At 38.6% G+C, this 15,098-nt stretch overlaps 1 protein-coding gene across 1 annotated transcript in view; it reads right to left on the bottom strand.

Moving 5' to 3' along the window:
* Nucleotides 1–5,493: 5,493 nt before the first annotated feature.
* The window catches only part of dnajc8 (DnaJ (Hsp40) homolog, subfamily C, member 8), a 49,063-nt gene continuing 39,458 nt past the window's right edge, over nt 5,494–15,098 (bottom strand). The window contains exons 7-9 of the mRNA XM_072548123.1: nt 10,821–10,912; nt 9,459–9,534; nt 5,494–6,028 (exon numbers count right to left, since the gene is read on the bottom strand). Coding sequence (XP_072404224.1) covers nt 5,909–6,028; nt 9,459–9,534; nt 10,821–10,912 — 288 coding nt within the window. The 3' untranslated portion in view covers nt 5,494–5,908. The remainder of the gene's footprint in view (nt 6,029–9,458; nt 9,535–10,820; nt 10,913–15,098) is intronic.

Here is a 15,098-nt window from a genome sequence, read left to right as displayed (position 1 = left end):
TTGTTGGACTTTTGGTAAGACATTAACTGATGCTTGGTTTCCCACAAGGTATCGATGTTAAAGCCAGAGCTTGGACAATTCTTGCCCAGATAAACCGGGGTAAAAATTGAAATACTATACCATACTTGTGCAGCACTCTTAGCTGAAATATCTTGCAAAACAAAGCACTGAATGCAGAAGTACTGAATAAATTCAAATTAGACCTCTCTCCCTCTCCAGACACCGCCAGACCTGCTGAGTTCCTGCTTTTATTTCAGATTTCCAGCATCCATATCTTATTACAGCCTCTATATAGCTTGAACCCAACCTTTTCATCTCTCATTTCCTGGAAATAAATCCCACATTTTTTTTTTAAATGATTGGATGAAATGCATATCAATCTCACAGGCCTTGATGTTCCTTGATTGAATCATTTGAAATACTTTAAGTGCTTTAGTGCCTCAATTTTGGCTTGGGTGCTGGGGGGAACAGACTTTGCTATTACACCATCATCTTACTGAATTTTGAGGGTCTTTTGCAGGCATTACAAGTGGCAAGCAACAGCAAGATCCTGGTGGAGTTAATAGAGCGAAGGATCGGGCTCCCCAACAGACTTTAAAAACTGTCCAAGAACTGCCAAAGACTTCTCTTTTGCTTTTCCTGGTACGCTTCCTTGTAATAGTTAATGGCAATTAATCCTTCTGTCCATTCTAGCATAGCATTCTCTGTTCAGATCATTCTACGGGAGGATTTCCAAATCTGAAAATTGGGAAACTCTTGCCAGTTGTCTGTTTTTCAAAACTCAAGTAAACTGTATCCCAAAACGATGATTTCTGAGCTGTCTCAGGTCCTCACTGCCAATTCCTCTCCATGAGATGCAAGTATTCCATCATGTCAGCCTCATCCACTTTATTGGAGCTCACCAAGGTTAGCACTTCATGCTGAATCTTTAGGGACAAAGTCTTGAGATTCTCTTGGCCTCTGGCACATTCAGGTCACAATCTCTATCTCCCATCATTTAGGTACTTCAACATAACTTCCTACTGTGAATCAGCCACAATATAAATGCCTTGGGGATATTGTGAACATGCCAAATTTCATTGGTTGACTTTATGCTTGCATATTGAGTTCAAGAATCTGCAGTGCAGGCTTGTCATCTCAGTTAGTCAATGTTGCTAATAATCCTCTACAGAAGCCTACTCCTACCCTCATTTCCTCTTGCTACCCTCTCCCACTGGATTCTTCTAATCTTCATGCCTACGTCAAACACTCTACTTCGATTATTTCATGTGTCAGAGAATTCCTCATTCTCACCAATATCAGTGTGAAGAAATTCCTACCATATGTTGTGTTAATAAGAGGTTCTTAAATTTAAATAGCACTGTATAATTTAAAAGCTTTGAAGAGAGAAAGTGGGATTGAGCTTTTTACAAAGCTCATTTCAGTTTTATCCTGTCTGTTTAATAATTCATGCTATACTCCTTTTGCTTCTGGTGAGTTGTGCCTAGTCAGTTTTATTATAGGATATACTGAAGAACTTACCATAGAAAGTTATCCTGGACTGATAGTTAACTCTGTTCCCCTCTCTCTCTCTCTCACTGCTGTCTGCAGCACTTCCTGCTTTTATTTCAGATTTCCAACATCCAAATAATTTTGGATTTACATCATATTATAGCTTGTGTAGCCTGAAACTTTCCTTTTCACTATTTTTACTTCCTGGAAATAAACTCAATATGCTTTTCATTCAGCCAGGAAGAAAGCAATACCAACCTCAGGCCTAGACATTCCAGGTAGTTATTGGAACAGTGGGGACTGGAGCTACACATTAGAACACAATCTCAGACAAGTGGCTCTGTAGAGATTCCTTGCGACTGGAATCCTCTGAGAAAGTGCTTTATAATTGGAAAATCAGGAGGGTTCCAACTCACCGATGCTTAACAGTTACTAAGAAAGATTGGAGGATTAAAAATCTATTGTAATTCCTCGATAATGATTAAACTGAACTGTTGACTTGCCAGCAATCTATCCAGCTACATCTCGACCCATCACACCACCACACTCTTCCCCAGTATTCAGAAGTGCCCCCACCTCTCCACATCCTAACCAAGCTCATCCCACTTCATCACATTAACCCTGCTGGATGCATCATTCTACCAGACTGACATGACCACACCAGAATCGACAGGCCTAACTGACCTAACCCTGCCCCCACCACTATACTCAGTAACATCTCCCAAGCTATCTTCACAGCACTCCTGCACTTACCTGGCGCCCTGCACCTTCCCTTCACCCAAATGGCAACTTAATTCCTACGTATGTACTAACCGTCCTGCCACCTTCAGTAATCTAACACCTACCTTTCCTCTATCACTGTCAAAGTGGCTTTGGAACAAGTAATTCCTGAAATATGGCATCAGGTGCCATTTAAAAAAATAACATTGCAGCCTACAACTCGACTCCTGGACTGAGTAGACTTCACCCCTCCACCCCACCCCCCCCCCCTTCCAGTTTTCGCCAACAGATGCATCTGGGACAGGCCAGACTCAGAAAAATCACTGACAGCCAAGCGGATAACTCAGACGGTTGCAGTCAGTCAAACCTAATCAAAGGTAATCAGAAATTCTGAAGAGAATATCCTTTACTGTCACGTGTACTCCAGTATACAAGCACAGTGGAAAGTTTTTTATAATGGCTGCCTCTAATGGCACCATCTTAGGTACAAACGAGGGATAAAACAATAATAGCATTAGTGTCTAAAAAAGAAGTTAGAAGATAGTTATAACATAGCTAAAAGTGACATTACATTCCAGTAAAGAATTTCACATCGATATGACAATGCAGAGCTCAACGATCATGTGCTCTGACCATCCAGGCAGGGTCCCAGTCTAACAACACTCCACCTTTGCTCCAAGCTTCCAGTCTGCTCCACCAGACACTCAGCTGCACCAAGTTGGGTAATTCCAGGGCGTGCTATTCCTCTCGTGCTGCTCCAAGACTGCTAAAATGAGAGAGAACAAAAGTACAGGCAGAGCAGACAAGTTCCAGATGGAGTGCCCTACTATGCTGCCATCTTGCCAGAATTCTGGGATGTTACATAAGTATCCTCCTAATCTTCACCATGTATGTTAGTTTAACACCAGTCTACCTTTGGACCAAACTGCTCACAACATCGGTACGTTTGTAAGCCAATTTGGAAAATTAAAACTACATGCTATAACTCAATATATTACAATTTTACAGCAAAAAACCATTCACACTGGCCAATCTGCTGGCTCACGGCAGATGGTGTTTAGAAATACAGACATGAATTCGACCTGAAAATGACGCAAACGATGCCACTTGTGCAATCTGTACCAAATCAATCAGGCCTACTCCTGATGCAAATCTGATCGTTTCAATAATTTTAAATGTCAAGGAAGGTACACTATGCTCGCCGTAATCTTAGGTACCAACTGATCACTTAAGTGGTGCCTTTCGGATGCTCATTAGAATTTCTGATACATTAAAGCAACTTTCTGGGTACACAGAGATGTCATGCAATTTCTCCCCTCACTGGGACAGTGAGCAAGGCATCATTTCCAAAGTCCACAATCCATCACACCACGAGCTTTCAAATCACCATTAACTTTCAGAAACCGCTTCATTCAAGATATGGTTCATACAACTTCTTACCATACTCCACAGGAAAGTGAATTTAAGAACATGGTTATGCGAGCATAAAGTCAGCTCAAGATGATCCAAACCTGAAACTGCTTTCAAATTGTTCCATTTTAGTTTGTACAGAATGTAAAATATTTTAGAAGTAAACTTTATGCGCATGCGGCAGAATTTAATATTCAGTGTGGAGCGTGTTTGTATTTTTAATGTAAAAATTGTAAATAGCATCCCATTTAAATGAGAGAAAGTCAAACATCTCAAACCTGCCACTTACTAATAAATCCCCATTTTGGATCCTTGCTTTCCTTTTTTCGGCCACTTTCCTATAAAGATGTTTTCTTAACCATTAGCCATTTATTAACAAAAAACTGATCCCTTAAGTTATTTTCATTGTGACCAATTTAATCTATTTACAATGCGCTCTCCACCTGAGACTGTTACATAACTGCTGTCAATTCCAATTAAGCAGAAGCAAGAAGTGACTTCTCAAGATATTTGTCAAGCATGTTATTTCAAATTGAAATTTAAAAATTGTAAGTCCCACAGACGCTAGCCTGGAATTCCTTCACTAAAAATCTCCATCAAAAAAGATCCACCGTAAATCTCTTAAACCTGTCTATTATCTCCTTACGAGTGTTATATCTTGATTCTGTTAAGTCCAAGGGATGTTGTTTTTCTGTGTTAAACATACTATATAAATGCAAATTATTTTCTCAAAATTGAAGGCAACAGAATCATGCTTTCACTTGGACAGGCTCTCCATCTCATAAAATGATACAAATAAGATGGATTGGACTGAATCGGATCATGTTAACAAAATGGATAGCTTGTAAAGTTCTTTTTTGAAAAGCATATCTTCTGGAGCTAGATGTTTTATGAGCACAATCTAACTACAGATCTCAAGACATAAACAAATTAAGTGAAAAACTGAAGGAAAAGTGTGATTTGGACCCAGTCTTTTATCTTGCGCATTCAAATATTCTACTCATTTGAAGAATGTGCAAATTTCTAAGAAAGAAATGCAGTTGATGCAAAAATAATTATTTTCTGGTCAAGATTGAATTTGAGATCGAGCCATTAATCTGAAGTAAACATGTAACAGCAAGATAAAGGGAGACTTAGATTGCTCATGGTAAGAGAACAGTGATAACATAACTGGACAGCATTGCCACATGGAAGGGACTTCATGAAAGGAAGAACCAAACCAAAAATGAACCCTCCATGATTCTGGATATTATAACGTTACAAAGCACAAACCAACATGGCCTGAACTGATCAGCTTTTATTCACAAATTTTTCCTTTTACAATTTTTAAAATTAAAATTTCAAGTGGGATACCAAAACGGTTAGTGGGCAAACAAACAAACGAGGAGTTTTGATGAAAAGTGATTAGGTGGAAACAATAACTCTGTTGCTCCTTCCACAAATGCAGCCATATTTTAGCATTTTCCATCATTGGAGAGAACTGGAAGTGATTGCATGACAATCCAAGAAGAATCAAAGCTCGTTTCACACTGAATTATCTACATTGACCTCCGTGCATCCAGAACCAATATTCACTCAGATATGGATAGTTAGCATTTTGTGAAATGGAATGATTTCATCTGTACAACTGTTGCCCCAACATCAACCAGTACCTCTTCAGGAAAAAGGTGAAGACTAGCAAACTTTTAAACTCCATCTGTGCATTAGTACCTCATTTTTGAAGCTAGGAGCTTGAAATTTAAAGCATTTAATTGTTATGCAACCTTAATACTTGTACATAAAAGCCAAAATTCAATAAATACTTCAAATTATGATGCAATCTAATTATACATTATATGGAATCTATCAATTTTGAAAATAGAAAACACATACTTTGTTATTTCCAAACACTTTTAATGATTATCTTTGATGACTAAAGATAGACAAATTGTTCACAGTACAAAAAGGTTACAAAACGTTAAATTACAGGGCTTAAAAATTAAAGGTTTTCAAAAGGATAGAAGGCCATTATCAACCTCTTTTATACTGTACATTTACATCAAATTGATTTAGAATCAGGAAGCAGTGAAGCCCTGCTACATAGATCATCAGGGATAAAACTAAAAAATAATAATAGCGACTACAACACTTACAAGTCAGTAGAACAGACAGGGGGAGAAAAAAAATATTTCTGTCACTAAACTGCAAACACTACTCCTAAGAGAAGAACATTGTCTGGAGTAAACATTGCTATAGTTGTTTGCGTTTGTCATTTCCTATTATATTTCTGAAATATTTTCAGATGGCCTTATCGCTGCTCCATCTTAACCTTTGGTGGCTTGAGGAAACTCCTCTGTTTCTTCTCTTTCTTGCCTTTTTTATTGGCTTGGAAGTTTCTCCAGCTATCGACACGACCATCCCGACTTTCCTGTGGTAACCATTAAGGCCAGTAGTTAATACTTAAAACATAAAATGTGCACCAGTTATTAAAAATGTTATTTTCTATTACATTAGTAAATGAACCCTCTCAAGTGTATTAAAATTGGTTGCCCATGCAGAATTGAAGCTGTTACAATTCAAAATTGCCATATTGATAATTGGCGAGGGACAAAAATGACAGACCTAAAGACTGGGATATGGTGGTGCAGGGTCATGAGTGGTGAGCATTCCTGGATTGCATGAAGGAGAGATTACTGCAGGAGTATGTGTCAGAACCAAGACAGCATGTTGTTGAAGCCTACCCTCTGTAGTTGAGATGATGCAGTAAATCTGGACATTGTATACAATCACTGCAATACATGGCATTGGGAGTACTTAGCAAGGGCAAAATTCAACCAATGTTTTACTGAGATAGAATCAAGACTACTGCTCACACTGATCTTTAGTAACTTACTGGCCTTAATATTAATTTGCTGCAAATACAGTGACAGGTTGTGAAGGGACAAAAAAGGTGTGGAATGAAACCAAACCTGTAATTTTTACAGCAATGAATATCCAGCATTAAAGTGTCTGAGGGGGGAAGAAACCACAAGTGTTCACCACCCCCCCCCCCCATGCTAATTGCAGGCCTCCCACCAATCGGGTACTGTCCATTTGTTATGGACTAGGCCAGACCCCTCAACACATTTTTACGCAGGTAGCCCAGACTGCTACTTTGCTATTTGTTTTAGCTAGGTGTATAGTGGACATTCCGAGTAAATTAGCTGGTTCAACTGCAGACTTTTAAACAAACCAAATTTATTTACAAAATTACAGAATGAAACACAAAGAACAGACAATATATTACTGGACGACTTATCAAATCCAAACCAGACTCAATGATGCTGTTCTGAAAATACTTGCAAAAGTTCTAATACACATATCCCTTACCACAAACAGTAAAAATGGAACAAACTAGAGCTTACAGGCTTGAAGTTAGAAGGAAAGATAGAGTTTCCAGTTTCCACTGTGATTGACTCAACTAACTCCTGAACTGAATTGAACTGCACAGCTAGACAGCTGGCCATGCCTCCTTGACAATACCAGTTTTTTTCAAAAGACGTTTCAAACTTTTGGCCTGAAGCACTCTGTTAGGTAAACAACTAGGTCCCAAGGAACCATTCAAACTTCAGACATGATGAAGCCTAGCCAATTATCCCCTCCCTGGGGAAGAAAACACCTCAAGGGCAAAAGCTGTCGATTCTCCTGCTCCTTGGATGCTGCCTGACCTGCTGTGATTTTCCAGCACCACACTCTCTACTCTGATCTCCAGTCCTCACTTTCTACTTCAAGGGCACAGTAACCTTGTAAAAGGCCAGCATTGTGACACATTGCTGCAAACCCCTGCTGAAGGTATTTTCTTTCAACCACTGAACAGACCATGCAGTTGGCCAGCTGCTAGGCTAAAAACAGGATGCCAGGACAGTAATGAGGTTTTGCCATTAGGTTCAGCAGGAGCTTGCTGGGTTCATCTGCTGATTTCAGCCCCTCACCCCTTCTCCCTGGAAATTTTGTTGCTCATCAGCTCTAAAGCTGGGAAAAATGGCAGAAATCTGATCACAGTGAGAGCTGAAGCCTTCAATCCATTATACCATCACAATCCTCATATCTTAAAGGCAGCTATTTACCAGAATATGCTGTGCAGGACTGTATTGAAGCAAAGTAGAAACACAAATCAAATGTTGTCAACAAGGCAATTTATTGCATTGAGAACAATTGCTGTAGAAAAACAATTCACTAAATCAACATAATTCTTGTAAAAGACCCAAAATCATTGCTTCAAACTGTTCTAGTGCACTGTGCCAAACTAATAATCCAAGGTACAAAGTCACAAACAATACTCCATCTGGAGATGTAACTCAAGTTCACAATGACAATTCAGATTAATCATGCTTGGATGTTTTTCACATTGCAAATAAAATCAAAAATGTCAAAAAACAATGTCTACAGAATTTCTGTAATTAATTAGATAAAAATTCTGTGTGGAGTCAAAGGAGGAGATATTCAAGGGGTGGAAACAAAGTAATGATTAAATTTCTAAAGGAGTTAGTTTTAAGGAGGGGTTGAAAAGCAGAACAATTTAGGGAGGTAATTTCAGATTGTACACTGACTGACACCACAGCTGCCCATGTCAGTCTGTGCGATTACAGTTAACCAAGATTCCACAGCAAGCAGAACAAAAAATTATTGAAGGCAGGGATCACTGGACTGCAGAATGATACTAAACTAGGAAGAAGTGAGGCCTTGAACAGATTGAAACACAAGATTTAGAATTTTAAACTTGGGCCATTGAGCAAGTGTGATCCATTCGTTAATGTGGTATCACAACTAGGAAATCTAATAATAAAATGCATTTGGAATGTGATCACAACTTTCCGTTCATTTTCCACTGCTAGAAAAGTTATTTGAAGTAATTAAGACATATCAATGAAAGGGCGTTCATTCTGAAATGAACAAGTACTAGTGAGTTTAGTTTTGTTTACAATCGATGAGATCAGTATAGCAATCTCAAGACGATAAACGTATTTGAATAGCAATTCTGGCAGAAAAGCACTGTTTACAGGAGGTTGCAAGGTGCTGTTGACAGGAATATTTGAAGTTCCACATCTAACGGGCACCATAAGTTGAGGAGAGGCAGTGGCCCAGTGACATTAATGCTAGACTATAAATTCAGAGACCCAGATGATGTCCTGGAGACCTGGGCTCTAACCCCACCATAGCAGATGGCGAAATATGAATTCGATAAAAATATGGAATTAAGAGTCTAATGTTGATCCATTATTGATTGCTCACTAATATCCTTTAGGGAAAGAAATTGTCATCTTTACCCAGTCTGACCTACATGTGAATCCAGATCCATTGGTGATGTGGTGTACCCCTACGTCCTCTGAGCAATTAGGGATGGGCAATAAAAGATAGTCCAGCCAGTGACACACCCATCCCGTGAAAGAATAATTTAACAAGTTGCTACCTGATTTTCATATAGACAGACAATGCAGTTAGCTTAATCCTACTACAACATCCAGTCACTTAATAGTTACGTCACATTAAGGAAAACACATGGAAATATGGCACATAGATGCGAAGTGTATAATCTATAGTTTTTTTTTAATAAGAATCCAGAGTTCTTATAATATCAGCCATTAAATTACAATTTAAAGCAGATTTTTTTTATCACTGTTTCAAGATGGATTATCAAATTGACTATTATGCATCACTCACTGCACATCTTGATGTCAAGGTAGTTATTAAAATAAATGAGCTTTTCAGAAGGAAACCATTTTCAGTAGGACTGCAGAACCATAACCACCGCTCATTGCTACACAAGCCATTCAAAACATGACAAGAATTAGAAATTGGTAAGTTAGAATTTCACAAACCTCAAAGTTTTTCTGCCATTCTTTGTCACGTTTTGCTTTCTCTTCCTGCTCAATTTCCTCTTCTCTTTGTCGTTTCCTGGATTTAGAACAATGGACAGCATGAGAGGATGTGCTCATCGATGAGCATTCAGCTGCTGAGATCTCTCTTTAATGTGTTATTTAATTGCCAGGATAGTGGGTATTTATAATGCCCAGCAAAACAAGGGGCGTTAAAGCTAGCATAGCCTGTTTCACAGTAACATCTTCCTATGATGGTTCCTTGCTTTTTTGCCTAGATCTAAAGAGCTGGGAGACCCATAAAATCTATTTATTTTTACTGTATCATTACTAACTGTTGGTAAACAATAATGGGTGACTACAGGGCTGGACTTGGTAATGATCTAGCCCCAAACTCCAATTCTCAAACCATCAACACAGTGGAAAATATGCATAGAAGCGTACCCAAAGGTTCAGACACAGTACTGGGAGTGAGCCAGAACCCATGTAATCTCAGCTCAGTGTGAATGTGAGACGGGGGGGGAAAGAGAAGAGAGAAGGGAGGAGGAGAACTGGTAGAGGGTTGGAGGAATAAAAAGCTATAAACCAGTAATTGGAAAGGCTTCTCTTCCAACCCAGAGAAAACAAGAGTCACCAAGACGGAAAATTTGATTTAATTTTTGTACTAAATACATCTGAATTGAGAAACATTTAGAACAATAAAGTGGGAATTAAGTATCTGCCTCTATAAAGCACTTAATTTAGTAAAACATTCCAAGGCACTCCACAGAATGGTTAACAAAAAAAAAGGTGGGTTATGTGGAATATTTGGACAGATGGCTGAAAACCTGATCAAAGTCTTTCAGAACAGTCTTGCCTTTTAAAAAAAATGAGGAAATTGCTGAGCTTTGGGGCCCAAGCGACTGAGGTTCTAGTCAACATTCGAGTGATGAAAATTGGGATGACTAGGTCAGTCGAATGAGAAAATCAGGGTATCTCGGAAGGTTCTAGTGAGGTCAGCAATTAAAGCGTGAGAGAACGAGGAAGTGAGAGTCCGCGGTGGGGTGGGGGGGGTTTAAGGTCACAAAGGGATTTGAAACAAGGATCTTTTTAGTTGGATAATCATATTGTTAGAGCATGTCCCAATACAAAACAGCAAATACGGCAGTGTTGACTTGAAAGGATTTAGCACAAAGTTTTTAAATACCGGATAATTTAAATTAAACTCCTTAGAGTAAATAGTAGGCATATATTGCACAGCTTTGTCTTCTCATCCAAAATCAACAGTTTTGTAATGATCAACACTTTATAAATGGCCATTTTAAAGTGTGGGGGCTGGAAACAAACAAAATGTTCAGCAGAATAGGTTTTAAGATGATTACATACCTTTCATGCATATCCTTGGCTTCACGCTCCTTCCTTTTAATTTCTAATTCAGCAAACAGCTTCATAGTTTGTTTGTGCACCGACTGCTTAAACTGGCAAAGTTGAAAATAAAACAACTCTGACACAACTCAGGACACAATGGATAATTGCTCAATCAACACATTTACGATAACGCAAATAGCAAGACCTTGTAACTGGCTTGAATCCCATGGCTGAGAATTTCATTCAGTTACAGAGCCGATGTGCAGAAAAGAAAATCAGAAATACTTTATTTCTTGCAAAGATGTATCAAAATACTGCACATTATAATTTTAGTATCTGAAGATGAAAAGCTCTGACAGCCCCAAGGATTTTTTTACACAATATCAGGGAAATCTTTGAAAGTAACCAGGAAAAGATCCACAGGGATATCAGAATTCTACTGCCCATTATGCAACTTCTGCTTCCATTCACCTGATTTTTATTATTTCTCCTGTAGAACATCAAGAACTAATAGTTCCAATTGCACTATCTTTCTGAAGTTAGGAGTTGCCTTGCAGAGTAGTATTTGCAATGTTTATGCACCAAGATTTATGAATCATTGTTTCTGATATTGTTATTTTTTTCTCCTTTCATGTGAATCAAGTTTGATGTAATGCTTCCAACTAATAGCAACACATATCTAAATATAGTTTATCAAACAGACAGGCTGTGTGTTATTCCAGTGCAGCCTAAAAAAATGTGAAACCACCCAGTTTATGGGTAAAAGTTGCACATGGTTTATGAGCCACTATCCCCGAAGTATAGCTTTTTATCCTAAATTAAAATTAGCAGGAGCCTGGTCTAACTTCCCATTAGCTGAAATGGCATGAGTGTATAGCATTGAGTGGGAATAATTTAGTCTATATGAATATTAATTTCTAATATAAATAATCAGGATACAAAGACTTCACTTGAAATTTGAATTTACTAAATGTGTTGGGATACTTTTCCCAAAACTGGAGACCTCTATCTCCTCAAAAAACATATCACCACAGTCCAGAGGAACACTGATAAAAAAAACTGATGTTTTTTGTTAACACCACAGTCTTAATTGTCTTAATTTTTAAGTATCTAAAATTATTGAGCTATGACAAACTACACAAATAAAATATGAAATAGCAGCATAGAAAGCAGAATTCTCAGGACATGGTATTTCTTATGCATTTATGGATACATCATGGTTTGTACATTCCAATATGGAAACTTCCATTTTAGAGATGTGCAGGACATAGGCACCAATAGGTAAACACAATGCACGCTGGATTTCTTACATAACCTTTACTTAATTGATAGAGGCCACCACATCCAATGCATAAAAATAAATTCCTCCCGATCACTGCACTGCTAACAAGGGTCAGTTTTATCCTTTGAAACAAACATTCATTTTCATAACTTGGTGGGGATTGTTTACTGAAACACATCCTGAATGAAGGAACAGCAAGAAGCAGATATGTACAGATACAGTAGATATACAGGCAACTTGCAGTGTACAAAGTTCAAGATATAACTGATGAAAACTCATCATGAACAGCAACATTGATATTTCAACAAAATTAAAGTTTTGGGATAGATAGGCAAGTCAGAGCTCCTTTCATAATGATTCGGATTTGAAAATCCCTCATAGCTAAACTTAAATGCACTCAACTCTCACTTCTCCAAATAAAACATGTGGCAGCCCATCACTACAGGATAAATTATTTATCTTGTAAAATTACTCATATTTACGAGCTGTAAAATTACATTAAGGCCTGCAAGATCGGCTAAACTTTAGAAAAATGTATCCTTTGGGTTTATTTCAAGATAAATTGCAAGAATTAAAGGACACAGACACTGGCAAAACATCTATGGCATTCTGCTGCAATCATTCACACAAATGATTCTAATCTCGTGCACTCATCTTTTATAAACAATGAATGCTGTTCAGACATTTCCTCGTAATTCCATGTCTGGTTGGTTCAGTGCAGCGAGAATTTTTAAATTGAAAAGTTGCTTGGTTAGGAACCACAGCCGGTACTGGATTTATGGGTGTTTCTCAAAGTCTAGTTCAGTCATGCTTGCAATGACAGATGAGAGAAAAGTACTTTTAGGAATAAAAGGGGAACAAGAAGGGTGGTAATGATAGACCAGGGAACTACGGACCAGTAAGTCTAACGTCAGTGGTCGATAAACTATTGGAGAAAATAGTGAAGGAGAAATTTAGAGAGACAAGGCTTGGTCAGGGATAGTCAGCATGGCTTTATTGGAAGGAGGTCATAGGGTCAAAGAGTCAGAGATGCACAGCACAGAAACAGACCCTTCGGTCCAACTCGTCGTGCCGACCAGATATCCAAACACAATCTTGTCCCACCTGCCAGCACCCGGCCCATATCCCTCCAAACCCTTCCTATTCATACACCCATCCAGATTCCTTTTAAATGTTGCTATTGTACTAGCCTCCACCACTTCCTCTGGCAGCTCATTCCATACACATACCACCCTCTGTGTGAAAGAGTTGCCCCTTAGGTCTCTCTTATATCTTTCCCCTCTCACTCTAAACATATGCCTTCTAGTTCTGGACTCCCCCACCCCAGAGAAAAAATCTTGTCTGTTTATCCATGCGCCTCATTATTTTATAAACTTCTAAGGTCACCCCTTAGCCTCCGACGGTCCAGGGAAAACAGCCCCAACTTATTCAATCTCTCCCTACAACTCAAATCCTCCAAATCTGGCAACGTCCTTGTAAATCTTTTCTGAACTCTTTCAAGTTTCACAACATCCTTCTGACAGGAAGGAGACCAGAACTGCATGCAATATTCCAAAAGTGGCCAAACCAGTCTGGTAGACATTTGAGAGGAGGTGGCCAAGTGTTTGAATGAGGGTAGGGCAATTGATGTAGTTTTTTCCTATTGATTTCAGCAAGGTCCCACATGGTAACCTGATAAAGAAGGTAAAATCTCATAGGACCCAGGGTAACGTGGCATGATGGATCCAAAATTGGCTGAGTGGTAGGGGACAGAGGGTGATGATAGAAGTTTGTTTGTGCTACTGGAGCCCAATGTGCAGTGGCATACCAGAGGGGTCAATGCTGGGTCCCTTATTGTTTGTGATATGAATAAATGACTTCGACGAGAATGTGGGTGAGATGGCAACTACGTTTGTGATGTCACAAAGGTTGGCGGTGTGGTTGAACAGAAAACAGCTGTTCCCTTTAGTTGAAAGGTCAATAGCATAATTTTAAAGTCAAAGGCAGAAGGTTTAGAGGGGATTTCAGGAAAAACATTTCGCCCAGAAATTGGTGGGGATTGGAATGCATTGCCTAGGAGAGTAGTTGAGGCAGGGAAGTACTTGTATGAGCAGCTGAAGTGTCATAACATTCAAGATTATGGGCCTGGAACAGGAAAGTGAGACTAGTGTAGGCCATGATATATATTTTGGGAGTACAGATGTGATGGGTCAAAGTATTGTATGATTCTATGATACCACTTTATAACGTTTCTCTCTACTTAGAGCTCTTTTCCAAAATCCTAAAGTGAAGGTTTCCTACTGCTTGAAAAAGCAGTAATATAATGGACTACCACCAAATAATCCATGTCTTTATTTGGAGTAGCACTAAAACAGTGTGGGGTTTATGTTGGACCTTATATCAGTGAGTCAGAGTCAGACAGCAGCTACAATGCTACAGTCTAATTTCTGATGAAAATGTTGGGGAAAATAAATCAATTGTCTGCTCTTGAGCATTTTCATAAGGCTTTAAAGTAAGTCGTATTTATCACAGGTACGATATGTTCCACGATTGAACATAAACAATTGCTTTCCTCCCCCAGTTTTAAAAAAGTAATTGAGAGAGAAGAAAAAGTGCTCAAGAAATTGAGGAAGATATAAGCAGCAGATGATATGCAAGTTAATAGAAAAGCAACAATATCAAAACTTGGAACCTGTTCACTTGAACAAGCTCTAACAACACAGAAATACTTTACAATCAGCTAGAGATTTAAGATACTGCCTTTATGATTGGCTAATAAATTTCACAGTTATCAGAGAATAATAAACTAACTGCTATTCAGTTTCATATTTTGATACCTATGATAACAGTTTGTACAATAAACTGCATTCAACACTACAGCTGGGCTGTTGAGGAGAATGCTTCCTGAAGAAAGATTAATGGGAAGTTAACGGCTATTTTCTGCACTACCCAGCTCTTGGTTTACAGAAATCACAGAAGTTTGTACCTCCTACTTCCCCTATAAACTTTGTTGAAAAACAGGGAACAAAAAAAAG

The sequence above is a fragment of the Chiloscyllium punctatum genome, chromosome 27 (genome assembly GCF_047496795.1).
Source record: "Chiloscyllium punctatum isolate Juve2018m chromosome 27, sChiPun1.3, whole genome shotgun sequence".
Classification (NCBI taxonomy): domain Eukaryota; kingdom Metazoa; phylum Chordata; class Chondrichthyes; order Orectolobiformes; family Hemiscylliidae; genus Chiloscyllium; species Chiloscyllium punctatum.
The sequence above is the reverse complement of the archived record's forward strand: the minus strand, read 5'-3'. Positions and strand labels throughout refer to the sequence as shown.